Below are 18,011 nucleotides of genomic sequence, written 5' to 3' on the forward strand. Positions count from 1 at the left end.
AGAAAACACAATATATAGTTGGGTTGGTTACGAACACTTTGGCTCTCATATGAATCACCGGTGATACATCAGCTTCAGTCGCTTTTGTTCCGGCATAAATTAGCAGACTTCTGTCTGGTACCAAGCAAACTGCAGTTATAAATTTATTCTCTATTCATAGGTGTCGTTCTGGACGACTTAAATATCATATCGAAGTACATTGCTTGTGATCACCGGTGATTCACATGGTATATGAATGATCCAGAAGAGTATAGTTTTCGTATTTTTCGCCAGGTACCCTTCTGATTTACTTATAGGGGACATTTTTGAACAGGAATTCGCAAAGAAACCGAATCAGAAAATTTTTCATACCGGGGCGGCCTCACAGCATGGACTAGTTGCCCAAATACTCCGGCACTATGTTTGGAATGTTTTCAAAAAAGACACAAGATATTATTTTTTATCTGTTAAAATATATCTTTTTTTTCTGTAACTTTTTATAATAAAATATTCAGCAAACAATGTGTGATTATTTTAAAAATAGTCGTCAAATCTTGCTATTTTCTTATTACTTTTGCAAATTGACTAAGATGAATCACCCCTGATGCCCACATTTGTCCGACATGCTATTAGGTTCACTTACATCCCATCGGTGTACTCTGTTTGCCCCATTTTATATACCAACGATGTTGAATGTTCATTTAAATTATACTCTGCATGGTATCACCAGTGATGCAGATGGTCCAGAAATAAACCAAGAAGGTTGATCACCGGTGATACATATATGGTACCACAGCGCAGAATCATCACAGTATCATTGGTAGCCAAAGTGTTGAAAAATGGCACGCAATATTTAAAATCCCAATAAGATAATAATAATGTTTATTCGACATAAATATAACAATATACATAAAATAATCAAATATAAAATCTTAATGCGACAAAACAGATCAAAATGTATAATTAGTAAAAATAAACATAGGCAGCCACAAGTAAATAAATCTGCAAGTGGTTAATTATGCCCAAAAGTTGTGAGATTTTTATGAAATTTGTATTTACACACTAACTCCAAAGATAAGGCTCTCATCTTAAACACATAAGGACAGTGCATAATACAATAGAATCCAAACGGCTTTTATTTGACGGGCATACCCGTGCCCACAGCCCATATGGGGGGTACACTAGGGAGTCATAAATGATGATTTTTTGCACGATAATTGGACAGGTACAGCTGTGGAAATAGGTGAGGCCTATATCCGGCAGTGGATGCAAAGGGCCATTGTTGATGATGATGAATTTGCATATTGTCGGTCTATTTTTCAAAGGTCGTAACTCCTCAAAAATCATATTTTTACATTTTAGTGTTAATAGCTACTTTCAGCTGATCTCTACACGTCCAGAAGAAGCCGTATCTCCGAAAAAATTATAAAACCTTTAAAATCGCTATTATCAAAAGACCTATAGAAATTACCATTTGGTCTAAATTTTCATATGCCCTAACTCCAATGCGTGCAAGTGTTTTTCTATAGTCGATATTGTTGAAAATGTCGTATCTCAGAAAATTTAAGATTCTAGCCAGAAAAAGTCGTAACTCGTGCAATTAAATATTAAATGTGAAAATGTATTATATTTTATTGGAAACTATACAAATATGCTTTTATATTTACGAAATAAATAAAACCATCCACAAATATTAATATGTATAATAAACTTTTTCAGTTTTTTGCTTCTCCTGTAAAATTAGCATTTTTGGAGTTACGACCTTTGAAAAATAGACCGACGATATGATTATTTAGTTCACGTTTTCTGGCCCACCGCTTAAAACAAATTACACACTGTTAGGTTTTTCTTTATTGTGCAATCGCATATGTTTCTTCAAACCAGATACTCTAGTAAACTGCTTAAAGCAAGTTTCGCACTTATGAGGTTTTTCTCTTGCGTGGGATCTCAAATGTGTATTCAGATTACCTTTTTGAGAAAACCTCTTAAAACAAATTTCACACTTGTAAGGTTTTTCTCGTGTGTGGAGTTTCAAATGTGTATTCAGATTACCTTTTTGAGAAAACCTCTTAAAACAAATTTCACACTTGTAAGGTTTTTCACCAGTGTGCGTTTTTATATGAGTTTTCAACTCGTGTGCTAGACTAAACTGCTTAATACAAATTTCGCACTCATGAGGTTTTTCTCTTGTGTGAGATTTCAAATGTGTATTCAGATTACCTCTTTGAGAAAACCTCTTAAAACAAATTTCACACTTGTAAGGATTTTCTCCAATGTGCCAACTCAAATGTGTATTCAGATTACCTTTTTGAGAAAACCGCTTAAAACAAATTTCACACTTATAAGGATTTTCTCCAGTGTGTGTTATCAAATGTCTTTTCAAATCACTTTTCTGAGAAAACTGCTTCAAACAAATTTCGCACTTATGAGGTTTTTCTCTTGTGTGGAATTTCAAATGTGTATTCAGATTACCTTTTTGAAAAAACCTCTTAAAACAAATTTCGCACTTGTGAAGTTTTTCTCCAGTATGTGTTATCAAATGTCTTTTCAACATACTTGTAGTAGTAAATTGCTTAAAACAAAGTTCACACTTGTAAGGATTTTCTCCAGTGTGTGTTATCAAATGTCTTTTCAAATCACATTTCTGAGAAAACTGCTTCAAACAAATTTCGCACTTATGAGGTTTTTCTCTTGTGTGCAATCTCAAATGTGTCTTTAAATTACTTTTTTGAGAAAACTGCTTCAAACAAATTTTGCACTTGTAAGGTTTTTCACCAGTATGTGTTATCAAATGTCTTTTCAACATACTTGTAGTAGTAAATTGCTTAAAACAAATTTCACACTTGTAAGGTTTTTCCCCTGTGTGAGCTATCCTGTGTTTGTTTAAGGATCTCCTATGGTCAGGTTGCTTAAAACAAATTTCACCTTTTAATGTTTTTTCTTCAACAGACCAGCCCATACGTTGTTCCTTATTGCATGAATGTACCGATATTGCTTTCATATTTTCTGATGTGTTCTTTTCGTCGGGAAAATCTGAAATAGAAAACAAAATATATAGGTGTTAGTCCACAGTATATCGTCCTTTTTGGAAGATGATTACAAAAGTCTTAAAAATGTTCTTAACTGCTTCGTTTGAGCGAGTCTACCACTTTCTTAAAAATTTCAGAGTGCAGGTTGGACGCGTTTCCGCGTCATTAACAGATTAAGGCTACGGCTCCACGGGCGAGAAATTGACGCTAGCAGTAGCCGTAAAACGAACTTAAGGTTCCGCGGAACGGAATAGGAATAGCCGAACTGTACCGACTACAGGACTTGTGCGTAGTCGGTTCAGTTCGGCTATTCCTATTCCGTTCCGCGGAACCTTAAGTTCGTTTTACGGCTACTGCTAGCGTCAATTTCTCGCCCGTGGAGCCGTAGCCTTACGTTGTCAGACTAACGAAACGCGGCTGTAAATTTGTCGGACAAGAGATCGACAATCTTTATTAATTAAATATACGGACTTTAAATTGAAAATTAAGAAATAATGAATGGGTTGCATGTGTGAGTCCATACTATTGTAGTATGCCCATAATTATTACCCATAATATTACCCGTAAGCACGCCAATGGTGAATATAAAATTCTTAATTGTATGTCAAACAATGTGCAATAACTACGTCTTAAAACCCACCAAATTTGATTTGCATATCAACTGGTTTTAAAGCAATAAATAAATTGTCAGTTTGTAAAAAAATATTGAACATCCCGTATCTCGGAAACGAAGCGTTTGCGGACATATGAATATTAAGCAAACTGTCATTATTTTCATGTGTAAAATTACCCCTTAAAGTTTGCCGCACTTACTTCAAAAAAACCCTGTACTGATGACGAACATGGCCAGTTGTTAAAGTACCTAACTTTTTTATTACCCAACATAAGCGAATGAATCGAAAGACAAAATGTTAAGAAAACCTGAGGCTATAGTTAGGTTTTAATTTCAGTATTTTATAAATGCTAGAATAGTCCACAAGGTGATGCGAACTTTGAGAAAAAACACAGCTTGATTCGTACACTCAGTATACAATGACAGTTTGACTGTCTAGCAACAATATTATTAAAGCGATATTGTCAATGAATAATGCTATAACGTGGTAAAAAAATCACTTAAATCCAACAGCAGGTTTAGGAAATTCGAAACTTCAAAAATGACCAAATTTTTAGTGGATCGATTTTTTTGCATCTGAGTGTATATTGTTTGTAATATAAAATTCTGAAAACATTGAACTTCTGTTTCTCGGTGTTTAATAGTATAAAATTCGTTGGGGAAATAGAATCCTCAATTGTATAATGCTCATTGTATACAAATGATACTAAAAATGTAACAATACCGTACTTTCTACAGATCTAAATAGTCGTTTGGGTTGATAAATAAAAAATGCGTTCTTCTTGGTTGGAAGATGTGAGCAAACTGTATCGACTAGTGTGCGGAGAGCAATCGATTGTGCCGCAGGGTTCGTACAAGACGCGCGAACTTCAAGACGGGTCTTCGATCGACCCATGTGCGGACGGCCTAAGATGGGGAAATCGACTGATCGAGATGAGCGCGCTAATCACCGGTAAATAAGGCAAAAGATGGAAAACACATTAAATTGTGGGATAAAAAGAAATGAAACTAGTGGAGGTGGGAGATTTGGCGATAAAAACCTATAAAACACTCTACTTATTGTTTCCCACCTTTAGACGTATCAGCTTTGATGCTGGCCTCCAATTTACATGTGAAATTCTTCTCTCTTCTTTTACTTCTTGGAGATCTTTTGATCTGTTTAATTGCCAGAGGCAGCTTCAGACATGTGAAATTGAGGTTGAGAATAGCATAGGTACCCTTTTTAGATATACTATACGAATCATTCGCACACAGGATAACACATTGGGCACTACGTGGTAGAGGAAAGAAATAGCGAGCAACCGTTTCTTAAATTGGGAACGTTGGCGTTTAAAAGCTTAAGACGCTACAGCAGCGCGTAATCAAAACGGAAAACGTGTTCCAAGATTGCGGCTTTCATTTGAAATATTTTGTCGAGATATCTGGCACACATATTCGTAATATAGTAAAGAATGACGGTACAGAGCCCAATTTGAGGCAAATGTTAGTATGTGGAAATTACTCTATAATTAAATACAATATTAAAAAAAAACGAGTCTGTGCCGCCATTAAGAAGATCAAAAAATACGCTTTCTTGAAATAAACTTTTTTATTCCATGCCTACATTTTGTGTCACATTGGAACTACATACTAAAATTTTTTATCTCGTAACAAAAAAAATCAAACATATAACTAATAACTGATTAGGCAATATAGAGAACATTATTATCTGTATCGATATCTGTTCAGTGCAGTAATGTATTATTTTATGAATTCATTAGTGTTGATCCATAGGGAAGTAGTGTTTATTTATAATTAATTTATTATATTTTTGTGTAACAGAACCAAGTTGTTGGACTATTTGAAAAAATAGATTATTGTTAATTGTGTGCTTCGTTGGCCACTACGTGGTACAGGAAAAAAATAGCGAGCAACTATTTCTTAAATTGGGAACGTTGGCGTTTAAAAGTTTAAAACAAATTTCGTGCTTGTAAGGATTTTGCTCTGTCTGAATTTGCATATCGTTATTTAATTCACCTTTTCTGGCCCGCCTGCTTAAAACAGATTACATACACACTGTTACGTTTTTCTTCAGTGTGCAATCGCATATGTTTCTTCAAACCAGATACTCCAGTAAACTGCTTAAAACAAATTTCGCACTTATGAGGTTTTTCTCTTGTGTGGGATGTCAAATAATGTTTATTCAGATGACTTTTTTTGAAAAACCTATTAAAACAAATTTCACACTTGTGAGGTTTTTCTCCATTGTGCGTTTGCATATGTACTTTCAAATTGTGTGCGTGGGTAAGCTGCTTAAAACAAATTTGGCACTTATGGAGTTTTTCTCCAGTATGCACTCTCGAATGTCTATTCAGATTACTTTTTTGAGAAAACCTCTTGAAACAAACTTCACACTTCTAAGGCTTTTCACCAGTGTGTATCCGTAAATGATCTTTCAATTCTTTATCTTGACTAAATTGCTTAAAACAAATTTCACACTTGTAAGGCTTTTCTCCAGTGTGCACTCTCAAATGTCTTTTTAAACTACTTGCTTGACTAAATTGCTTAAAACAAATTTCACACTTGTGAGGTTTTTCTCCATTGTGCGTTTGCATATGTACTTTCAAATTGTGTGCGTGGCTAAGCTGGTTAAAACAAATTTTGCACTTGTAAGGTTTTATTCCAGTGTGAACTGTCAAATGTGTTTTCAAATGACTTATTCGTTCAAACTGTTTAGAACAAATTTCGTGTCCATAAGGTTTTTCTTCTGTGTGAACTATCCTGTGTTTGTTTAAAAACCTTCTAGTCAGGTTGCTTAAAACAAATTTCACATTTTAATGTTTTTTCTTCAACAGGCCGGCCCATACGTTGTTCTTTATTACATGAATGTATCGATATTGTTTTCATATTTTCTGATGTTTTCTTTTCGTCGACAAAGCCTGAACTACAAAACAAAATATATAGGTATTAGTCCAGAGTACATCGTCCTTTTTGGAAGATGATTACAAAAGTTTTAAAACATGGTCTTAACTGCTTCGTTTGAGTGAGTCTACCACTTTCTGAAAAATTTCAGAGTGCAGGTTGGACGCGTTTCCGCGTCATTAACATATTTACGTTGTCGGAGTAACGAAACGGGGCTGTAAATTTGTCGGAAAGAAGAGCGACAATCTTTATTAATTAAATGTAAGTACTTTTGAAGTAAGAATGTAAATAAAAGACTCTTTATTTAAAAACCTCTATTTATCTAAATCAGCTTTAAGTTAGTATAAAAGGTTGCACAAAAATGAATATAGTCCATGTGGTGAGACCGCTCCCGTCTGAAAAAAATTTCCGATTCGTTTTCTTTGTGGATTCCTATTTAAAAATGTCCCCTTTAAACAAATCTGAAGGGTGCCGGGCGGAATTTTTGGGCAGAAATTGTTTAAACAATTTTTTAAACAAATTCAGAAAAACATGTTTTTTTGCTCTGGAACATATATTTTTAGATTTTTTGGGTCAATCTTAACAAGAAAGGTATCTTGTAATTTTTCTCAGAAATTGATAGTTTCGGAGTTATAGGCGATTTAAAATGTGAAAAATGCGAAAATACGCATTTTCGAGGCTTAAAAACTCATATTTAAATTAGTATTTTTGAGGTTGCCAGACACTTAGATTGAAGACTGAACATTCAGCTTCAAGATTCTGAAGAGTGATCGCGTCTAACTTTAATATATACCGTTGTTTTTTAATTGTTAAATATGCGTGTTTATCCGATTTTTTGCCGGCGCGGCGCGCTTCCTTTCAAAAATCTTCAATTTTGCTCCGAAATTTTTTTTCTAGATTCTTTGTGATATTCTAAATAAAATAAGTTTCTTGCCGTTTTTCAAAAAAGTAAATAGTTTTTAAGTTAGAAGCGATTTAAAATCCGAAAAATGACAAAAAGACGCATTTTCGGATTTTAAATCGCTTTTATAACTTTAAAACTATTAACTTTTGAGAAAAATGTCAAGAAACTTATTTTATTGAGAATGTCCCAAAGAATCTAGAAAAAATATTTTTCGGAGGAAAATTGAAGATTTTTAAAACGGAGCGAGCCGCACCGGCAAAAAAATCGGATAAACAAGCATTTTTAACAATTAAAAAACAACGGTATATATTAAAGTTAGACGCGATCACTCTTCAAAATTTTGAAGCTGAATATTTAGTCTTCAATTGAAGTATCTGGCAACCTCAAAAATACTAATTTGAATATCAGTTTTTAAGTCTCGAAAATGCGTATTTTCGCATTTTTCAGATTTTAAATCGCCTATAACTCGAAAACTATCAATTTCTGAGAAAATTTACAAGATACCTTTCTTGTTCAGAATGACCCACAAAATAGAAAAATATATGCTCCGGAGCAAAAAAGCGGGATCTTTTGTATTTGTTCTAATGGATCTAACAACGTAAATAATTAAAAAATGTTTTTATTATGAACGCGGTACGGAAAACATGACCCAGTCACCGACGCATCATATCTTCGACTTTTCAATTTTACTATTAGCGGCAACACGTAATTTCGACGTTCATTGCCCGATATCTGTTGGACTTCTGATTTTCAAATGTCATTCCCGGTCCACTGGCCTTCCCGGGAGACTGAGGGCTCTTATCTGAATCTAAATGTCACTGTTATTATCATTATATTTTAATATTACTTTTATGTTAAGTGTAGGTTGTTTCAGAAACCCTTATAAATTGTAATTGACACCATTCTCTCTATTGACAATTTATATTTGTAACTTGTGAATCCTGAGAATAAAGCTTTTTTCTATTCTATTCTATTCATCAACGATTAATCTCTCTTTGCAGCGTATCGCAAAGTTTTGTTTACTCAGCATGACATAATTTTCTCTGAACCAATTATTTTGTGCTTATTATAGTGCTTGTAACGATTTTGTTGTGTGTGGATTTGCATACGATTATTTAATTCACCTTTTCTGGCCCACCGCTTAATAGGCTATTGATTAGGTACTATAGAAAGGAACTATTCTCCTTTTCATGACCATTTTTCAGTGCGTCACAAATTATAGAAAAAAAGGTAAGTCCGTGATAATACACATTTATGACATTTATTCTAACATGACATTTTAGTTAAATCTGACAGTTGTGACATTTTATTTTCAATTTGGAATAAAAACAAATCAATTGTCTTTATTGCATTTATAAAATGGTATTTTCTTTGATTTGTATAGTCTTATAAATTGTACAGATTATATTGATAATAATATTATTTTATTTAATAAATAATTCTTTTTTGATTATGGCGCCATCTATCGACAACTAGAATAACTAGAATAAATGTTATAAATGTCTGTAATCAGAGACGTGTGTTTTTTTCTGTCACATACAATTTAATGCGTTAGAGAGAAATCGAAAAACTGTTACGCACTGAAAAATGGTCATGAAAAGGACTATACAACGTTAACGGGGTTTTATTATTTCATATGGTCAATGGACATCTTTATATGAAAAAACCGCGGAGTGCTACCATTTAAAGGGGTGCGTTTTTGAGAAATGGGTGAATTAGTCCCTGGGCACAGGTTACATTAGGGTGAGTTCTATGCACTTTTGGTACAAATAAGTCTACATAAAAATTGTTCCTGGTTAAATTTCCTATCTAAATATCCCTTTTTAAAGTCAAAGGTACTTTTTTTACAAAAATATATTCAAAAGAAAAAGCACAAAGAAACCCAAAAGAAAGAAATCTTGTTTTTTGTCCCATAACTTTTGCCCACGTTATATAGGTATAGACATTTCTTCACAGAAAAAAACTTACATATTTTCTCTTTAAAATGATGTTTGGTAGAGGTAATTAGGATTTACAGTTTTCGAAATATGATTTTTCAAATTCGCCACTCACAGCAATTTTGGGCAATTTTCCTTGTTATTTCGCAAACATTGTTCTGTAACGTTTTTCTACGTAACTTTAGGCATATGCAGTGGTACATGTAAATAGAAATCAATTACCTTTAAAATGTTCTACAGTATAATGTTGTACGACTTCTTTTAAAGAGGTTATCTTTTTCAAGATTTTATACTTTTAACGAGTTTTTATATTTTTTACGATTATTTTTTAAATTTCCCATTATATATTCATATTATATATTAAAAAAGAAAGCTTATAGGCCTGGATCCCGCGTATGAAAAAAAAGTTGATTAATAGTGTAGGCTTTTATCTTCTGTTTGTCTAGTGTCTAGGGTTGATTCTTTGGTCACAGGTCGATTTTAGGATACAGCAAATACTTTACTAGTAAATTACAAGGATAATGAAACAACTAATGTGAACGGTAATTAACACTGAACATCTAAAACGGCTTTATATCAAAAATATGCTATCTTATTTCGTCGTTCGTCTTTATTCTGATGAAAAAGGCCGTCTGTCCCCTATCATCAGCGTCTTAATGTCAACTCGACTTTTCTCTGACTTTTTGACTACTGTCACTTGGCCATGATATGCTGAACCTATAGATCTATCGCGTTTTTTTTATTATTAGGCAAATGCCACTCAACTGGCTTTCGGCTCGCGTTTATGATAAAATAAAATAACTTAAACGAATGTAATCCTACAATAGCAAACTGAAAATTTGTAAATACAGTATAGCACTGAAACTGAAACATAGGTTTCTCGTTCTGTACGCTGTCATACCTAAATTAACCTGTATAGACCTGCCAAGTAAGAATTACTTGGCAGGTCTTGTAACTTGTTAAGAATTACTTGGCAGGTCTATACAAGTTAATTTGGGTATGACAGCGTGCAGAAAGAGAAACCTATGTTTCAGTTTTAGTACTGTTTATTTCGGGCTATACTGTATCTTAAGGGTGTCTAGTCGGACAAACTTTGATATATAGGAACACTGGAACAGGTTAAACATTTGGAACGGTAAGACCACGAAAACGTCACATGTATTTTGTCCGACAGAACTTCTAATTGATTTGTTACCCTTTCATTAAACTCTCATGCAAAAATCAGGCTGCTATTTATAACCAAATGGGCATTATAATGAGTGGAACACGTAGAACATCTCAAATGACAGGAATTATGACATGTGATAAATAACAGTCTGATTTTTGCATGAGAGTTTAATGAAAGGGAAACAAACCAATTGGAAGTTCGGTCGGACAAAATACATGTGACGTTTTCGTGGTCTGACCGTTCCAAATTTTTGACCTGTTCCACAATTAAAACTTCCCCTGTTCCAGTGTTCCCATATATCAAAGTTTGTCCGACTAGACACCCTTAAGCTATTAACAAATTTGCAGCTTTCTATTAATCAACTTTTTTTCATACGCGGGATCCAGACCTATTATTCTATTTACTTTAAAATGATGTATTAAAAAAATTCTAGGATTATTTTTGAATAAGATATGCTTTTTCAAAATCTAACAAGTACTTGCAACAATTTTTGATTTTAGGATTATTTTTTAAATTTCTCATTATAACTTTTTTATGAGATTGTGTGTTATGATTGAATCTTATTTTTTATAGATAATACTTTGGACCCACTTGACTCGGCAGGGCAAACTTCAAAATATGGATTAATTCCAATATTTACTGTCAAAGCTCCTGCACCACAAGCTTTGCTTGAAAAACTAGCATGTAAATGTACCAAAGGATGTACAAAAAACTGCGGCTGTAGGAAGATAGGAATTAGTTGTTCAATATTCTGCAAAGGGTGCATGTGCATGGGTACTAATTGTGGGAACTCAAGATAACTGAGGTGTCAGAGGAAGATATTGAAGCTAATGCTAACAAAGAGATGGACTTTGATTTTGAAATTTTTTTAAATGTTAACGTTTAAATAATTTTAACTTACGTGATGTGTTCTAAGACTAATGTTTATGTAATTTTTGTAAAAGAAAGCCCTCTTTATTGAGCAATATATAGTATATTCATGTACAAGAAAAAAAAGTTATAATGAGAAATTTAAAAAATAATCCTAAAATCAAAAATCGTTGCAAGTACTTATTACATTTTGAAAAATAATATCTTATTCAAAAATAATCCTAGAATTTTTTGTAATACACCATTTTAAAGCAAACAAAATAAGCTTTTTTATGATATATTATATATACCTAAATGTAGAAGAAAAAAAATTATAATGAGAAATTTCAAATATATATATAATATATTATGTATATAATATATTATATAATAATATTATTTTATTTTTATAGTATATTATAAAAAATCGTTAAAAGTATAAAACATTGAAAAACCATAATCTAAAAAAAGTCGTACAACGTTATACAGTAGACAAACGTACAACAAAAGTTACGTAGAAAAAAGTTACAGAACAATATTCGCGAAATAACAAGGAAAATTGCCCAAAATTGCAGTGAGTGGCGAACTTTGAAAAACCATATTTCGAAAACTATAAATCCTAATTACCTCTACTAAACAATATTTTAAAGAAAATATATGTAGTTTTTTTTTTCGGTAAAGCAATCTCTATACCTATATCCTCGTGGACAACAGTTATGGAACAAAAAACAAAAGTTTCTTTCTTTTGGGTTTCTTTGTGCTTTTTCTTTTGAATATATTTTTGTAAAAAAAGTATCGTTGACTTTAAAAAGTGATATTTAGATAGGAAATTTAACCATGAACAATTTTTATGTAGATATGTTTGTACCAAAAGTGCATAGAACTCACCCTAATGTAACCTTTGCCCAAGGTCTAATTCCCCCATTTCTCAAAAACGCACCCCTTTAAATGGTAGCACTCCGCGGTTTTTTCATATATAGATGTCCATTGACTATATGAAATAATAAAACCCCGTTAACGTTGTAGTTCCTTTCAGCTATCTTATTTTGAATATAATCAATAGCCTATAAACAAATTACACACTGTTAGGTTTTTCTTCATCGTGCAATCGCATATGTTTCTTCAAACTAGCTACTCTAGTAAACTGCTTAAAGCAAATTTTGCACTTACGAAGGTTTTTCTCTTGTGTGGGATCTCAAATGTTTATTCAGATTACTTTTTTGAGAAAACCTCTTCAAACAAATTTCACACTTGTAAGGATTTTCTCCAGTGTGTAATCTCAAATGTCTATTCAGATTACGAGAAAACCTCTTAAAACAAATTTCACACTTGTGAGGTTTTTCTCCATTGTGCGATTGCATATGAACTTTCAAATTGTGTGCGTGGGTAAGCTGCTTAAAACAAATTTGGCACTTATGGAGTTTTTCTCCAGTATGCACTCTCGAATGTCTATTCAGATTACTTTTTTGAGAAAACCTCTTAAAACAAACTTCACACTTGTAAGGCTTTTCACCAGTGTGTATCCGTAAATGATCTTTCAATTCTTTATCTTGACTAAATTGCTTAAAACAAATTTCACACTTGTAAGGTTTTTCACCAGTGTGCAATCTCGAATGTATTTTCAAATTATTTTTACGGGAAAACCGCTTAAAACAAATTTCGCACCCATAAGGTTTTTCTCCTTTGTGAACTATCATGCTTTTGTTTAAGGACCTTCTATGGTCAGGTTGCTTAAAACAAATTTCACCTTTTAATGTTTTTTCTTCAACAGACCGGCCCATAAGCTGTTCCTTATTACATGAATGTACCGATATTGCTTTCATATTTTCTGATGTGTTCTCTTCGTCGAGTAAATCTGAAATAAGAAAACAAAATATATAGGTGTGTTTATCTTCAGATTAAACATAATCTTCAATTAAACTTAATAGTGCGTTGTTCAATGCAAGTTTAACACTTATCCATCTGTTAATAAGAGATTATCTTAATCGCCCAAAAACGAAGGATTAACGGTGTTACCTAGAGATTTTTTACATTAATTTCTGGTTTTAAGTTAAATAATTTCAAGAAAATGTCAGACTAAAACAACCATGGTTATTGCATTATACATAATATATTGTATTGTTCTTTCTACAAAACTTTCAGTCTTAGATAAGATTTGCAGTAATAATCTATTATATTATTGTGTCTATAATAATAATGGCTATGTTTAATAACGGTGTCTTTGATTTTGATGATAGAGATATCACATATGACGAAAATTTCTTAGCTGTTGTTAATATAATTTCTTTTTTATTTAAAAAAATATACTTCTCATATGAGTATAACCCAATGATGCACATAGTAGCATAAAAATAAATCAGATTTCTCAGTGTATAGGTACTTATGCTTTTTACAAAATGCATGGTAATTTATAAATACCTATTATATTGTCATAAGTTTCACTTGTTCTTCATTGTGTGTAAAAATCAGGTAAAAACAAATTGGAAAAACTTTCATGAATTTTTTGGGAAGGAAATTAAAAACATTCATTTGATATAAAATTTTTATTGTTATAAGCTAAAAAAGCAACATTACTATCTCAACATATCTACGTTTTTCTTGACGTAAAGTTAACAATTCTCTTTTTTTATTACTTTCTTCCATTTTTTGAAATAACACAAAAATAATCACTGACACAAATTAACACAACAAATGAACATGGATTTTAAAATAAAAAAAATATATAAACACTATATGTACCTCAAAAATCATTATTTATAACAAAATACATTTTTATGCACAATTTGCATAATAAAATTGGTTCTATGCCATTAATTAATGGCCTGAAGATTTTCTTCATTGTGCAGTCGCATATGTATCTTCAAACCAGATGCTCTAGTAAACTCCTTTAAACAAATTTCACACTTGTGAGGTTTTTCTCCAGTGTGCAATATTAAATGTGCTTTCAAATCACCTTTTCGAGAAAACTCCTTTAAACAGATTTCGCACTTTTTTCTCTTGTGTGGGATCTCAAATAATGTTCATTCAGATGAATTTTTTGAGAAAACCTCTTAAAACAAATTTCACACTTGTGAGGTTTTTCTCCATTGTGCGTTTGCATATGTACTTTTAAATTGTGTGCGTGGGTAATAGTATGGTATAGTTAGACCCAAACCCAGACATCCAAAGTGAAAGTTATCCTCCAACACCAAATTGTTCTATATGGTCCACATAATGTTCAGAAAAAAGTCACACCATTTTGAGCGTCGGGTTTGGGGGGGGGAGAGGGGAAAGAAATCTGCAAATTCGTAGTTTTTTAGGTTTTTCGTCAATATTTCTAAAACTAAGCGGTTTAGCATGAACAACCCTCTACACAAAATTGTTCTACATTAAATTTGAAATAAAAAAGTCCTATGCATAACCCTTCTAAAATGGACGGTTCCAAAGTTACGGAGGTAGTATAGTATAATTGGTCCAAAAAATGGCCTAACCCAGACATCCAAAGTAAAAGTTTTCCTTCAACACCAAATTGTTCTATATGGTCCACATATTGTTCAGTAAAAAGTTACACCATTTTGAGCGTCCGGTTTGGGGGGGAGATGGGGGAGAAGTCGGTAAATTAGTAGTTTTTTTAAGTTTTTCGTCAATATTTCTAAAACTATGCTTTAGCGTAAGGAATGCTCTATAGAGAAATTATCCACATAAAATTTAAAACAAAAAAGGTTGTATACATAATTGTTATAAAATCAACGGTTCCAGAGTTACGGATGGTGAAAAGTGGAGGTTTTCGATACTTTTTATATTTACCGATTTCTCTCCCCTCTCCCCCCCTCTCCTCCGACGCTCAAAATGGTGTGACTTTTTTCTGAACATTATGTGGACCATATAGAACAATTTGGTGTTGGAGGATATCTTTCACTTTGGATGTCTGGGTTTTTGGTATAGTTATATCATAAATATTGTCCAAAAATATAAAAAGTATCGAAAACTTCGACTTTTCACCCTCTGTAACTCTGGAACCGTTGATTTTATAACAATTATGTATAGAACATATTTTGTTTTAAATTTAATGTAGAACATTTTTTTATATAACATTGTTTACGATAAAGCATAGTTTTAGAAATATTGTCGAAAAACGTAAAAAAACTACTAATTTACCGGCTTCTCTCCCATCTCCCTCCCAAACCGGACGCTCAAAATGGTGTAACTTTTTACTGAACAATATGTGGACCATATAGAACATTTTGGTGTTGGAGGAAAACTTTTACTTTGGATGTTTTGGTTAGGCCTTTTTGGACCAGTTATAATATACTACCTCCGTAACTTTGGAACCATTCATTTTAGAAAGATTATGCATTGGGCCTTTTTTATTTCAAATTTAATGTAGAACAATTTTGTATAAAGGGTTGTTCATGCTAAACAGCATAGTTTTAGAAATATTGGCGAAAAACTTCAAAAACTACGAATTTACCGATTTCTCCCCCCTCTCCCCCCAAACACGACGTTCAAAATGGTGTGACTTTTTTCTGGACATTGTGTGGACCATATAGAACAATTTGGTGTTGAAGGATAACTTTCACTTTGGATGTCTGGGTTATGCCATCTTTTGGATCAACTATACTATACTATAAGCTGCTTAAAACAAATTTGGCACTTATGGAGTTTTTCTCCAGTATGCACTCTCGAATGTCTATTCAGATTACTCTTTTGAGAAAACCTCTTAAAACAAATTTTACACTTGTAAGGCTTTTCACCAGTGTGTATCCGTAAATGATCTTTCAATTCTTTATCTTGACTAAACTGCTTAAAACAAATTTCACACTTGTAAGGTTTTTCACCAGTGTGCCATTTTATATGATCTTTCAAATGTTCTGCTCGACTAAAGTGCTTAAAACAAATTTCACACTTGTAATTCTCCAGTGTGCAATCTCGAATGTGTATTCAGATTACTTTTTTGAGAAAACCTCTTAAAACAAATTTTACACTTGTAAGGCTTTTCACCAGTGTGTATCCGTAAATGATCTTTCAATTCTTTATCTTGACTAAATTGCTTAAAACAAATTTCACACTTGTAAGGATTTTCTCCAGTGTGCACTCTCAAATGTCTTTTTAAACTACTCGCTTGACTAAATTGCTTAAAACAAATTTCGCACTTATGAGGTTTTTCACCAGTGTGCCATTTTATATGGTCTTTCAAATGTTGTGCTCGACTAAACTGCTTAAAACAAATTTCACACTTGTAAGGTTTTTCACCACTGTGCCATTTTATATGATCTTTCAAATGTTCTGCTCGACTAAACTGCTTAAAACAAATTTCACACTTGTAAAGATTTTCTCCAGTATGCACTCTCGAATGTCTATTCAGATTACTCTTTTGAGAAAACCTCTTAAAACAAATTTTACACTTGTAAGGCTTTTCACCAGTGTGTATCCGTAAATGATCTTTCAATTCTTTATCTTGACTAAATTGCTTAAAACAAATTTCACACTTGTAAGGCTTTTCTCCAGTGTGCACTCTCAAATGTCTTTTTAAACTACTTGCTCGACTAAACTGCTTAAAACAAATTTCACACTTGTAAGGTTTTTCACCAGTGTGCCATTTTATATGATCTTTCAAATGTTCTGCTCGACTAAACTGCTTAAAACAAATTTCACACTTGTAAAGATTTTCTCCAGTGTGCAATCTCGAATGTGTATTCAGATTACTTTTTTGAGAAAACCTCTTAAAACAAATTTGGCACCCATAAGGTTTTTCTCCTGTGTGAGCTATCCTGTATTTGTTTAAGGACCTTCTATGGTCAAGTTGCTTAAAACAAATTTCACGTTTTAATGTTTTTTCTTCAACAGACCGGCCCATGCGTTGTTCCTTATTACATGAATGTACCGATTTTATTTTCATAATTTCTGATGTGTTCTTTTCATCTAGAAAGTCTGAAATAAAAAAAAAATATATAGAGTGGCTATACCCCTATGACACCCCTATATTTCGGCTATCAAAATAAATACAGATTTACAATTTTGCAGTCATACAGGTTGATGGTTCACATGTTTTAAGACACTCAACTGAAATTTTAATTTTAAACGTGATCTACTGCGAATCCTCAAACAGTGTGAATTTTCTATATTTTGCATCGCGTTAGAGATATCGGAAATATTTATTTGGAGAAGTTGTTCCAAATATTAATATAACCTCACATACCAAATTTCATAACACAATTCGCACTTTTAATTTTTTTCAGCATCAAAATACTAAAACCTGTCAATCAAGATAATAAAACCTGCACCGGGCTGTCCCAAGTTGCATCTCAGGACAGCCGAGATGCAATTTTAGGGTCCTGACTACAAAAATAGTAAAAAACTAGAAGTGTGAATTTGGTCATGAAAGGTATGTGGGGTTATAATAATATTTGGACCAACTTCTCCAAATAACTTTTCCGATATCTCTAACGCGAAGCAAAATATCGAAAATTCACCCTGTTTACGGATTCACAGTAGGCCGGGTTTAAAATTTAAATTTCAGTATCTTAAAAAATGTGAACCATCACACTGTATGACTATGCAAAATTTCAAATCTGTATATATTTTGATAGCCGAAATATATGGGTGTCTTCATCTTAAATGCGACACATTATGTATTATCAATTTGATAATT

The 18,011-nt window shown here is 32.6% G+C and overlaps 1 protein-coding gene and 1 long non-coding RNA gene across 7 annotated transcripts in view; one reads left to right on the forward strand and one right to left on the reverse strand.

Moving 5' to 3' along the window:
- Positions 1-844: 844 nt before the first annotated feature.
- Positions 845-18,011, reverse strand: part of LOC114332545 (zinc finger protein OZF-like) — a 52,098-nt gene continuing 34,931 nt past the window's right edge. For 3 of the 6 annotated variants that reach the window (XM_050643469.1, XM_050643468.1, XM_050643466.1), the window contains exons 5-6: positions 13,128-13,235; positions 845-3,012 (exon numbers count right to left, since the gene is read on the reverse strand). In XM_050643469.1, coding sequence (XP_050499426.1) covers positions 1,808-3,012; positions 13,128-13,235 — 1,313 coding nt within the window. In that variant the 3' untranslated portion in view covers positions 845-1,807. Of the gene's footprint in view, positions 3,013-13,127; positions 13,236-13,908; positions 17,291-18,011 lie in introns of those variants that run through there. The other 3 variants (XM_050643471.1, XM_050643470.1, XM_050643472.1) reach the window with 3 other exon arrangements.
- Positions 12,881-16,442, forward strand: LOC126879992 (uncharacterized). The gene is made up of 3 exons (XR_007696370.1): positions 12,881-12,968; positions 16,105-16,188; positions 16,352-16,442. It is a non-coding gene; the product is annotated as an uncharacterized LOC126879992 (long non-coding RNA).

This window comes from Diabrotica virgifera, chromosome 2 (genome assembly GCF_917563875.1).
Source record: "Diabrotica virgifera virgifera chromosome 2, PGI_DIABVI_V3a".
NCBI lineage: Eukaryota > Metazoa > Arthropoda > Insecta > Coleoptera > Chrysomelidae > Diabrotica > Diabrotica virgifera.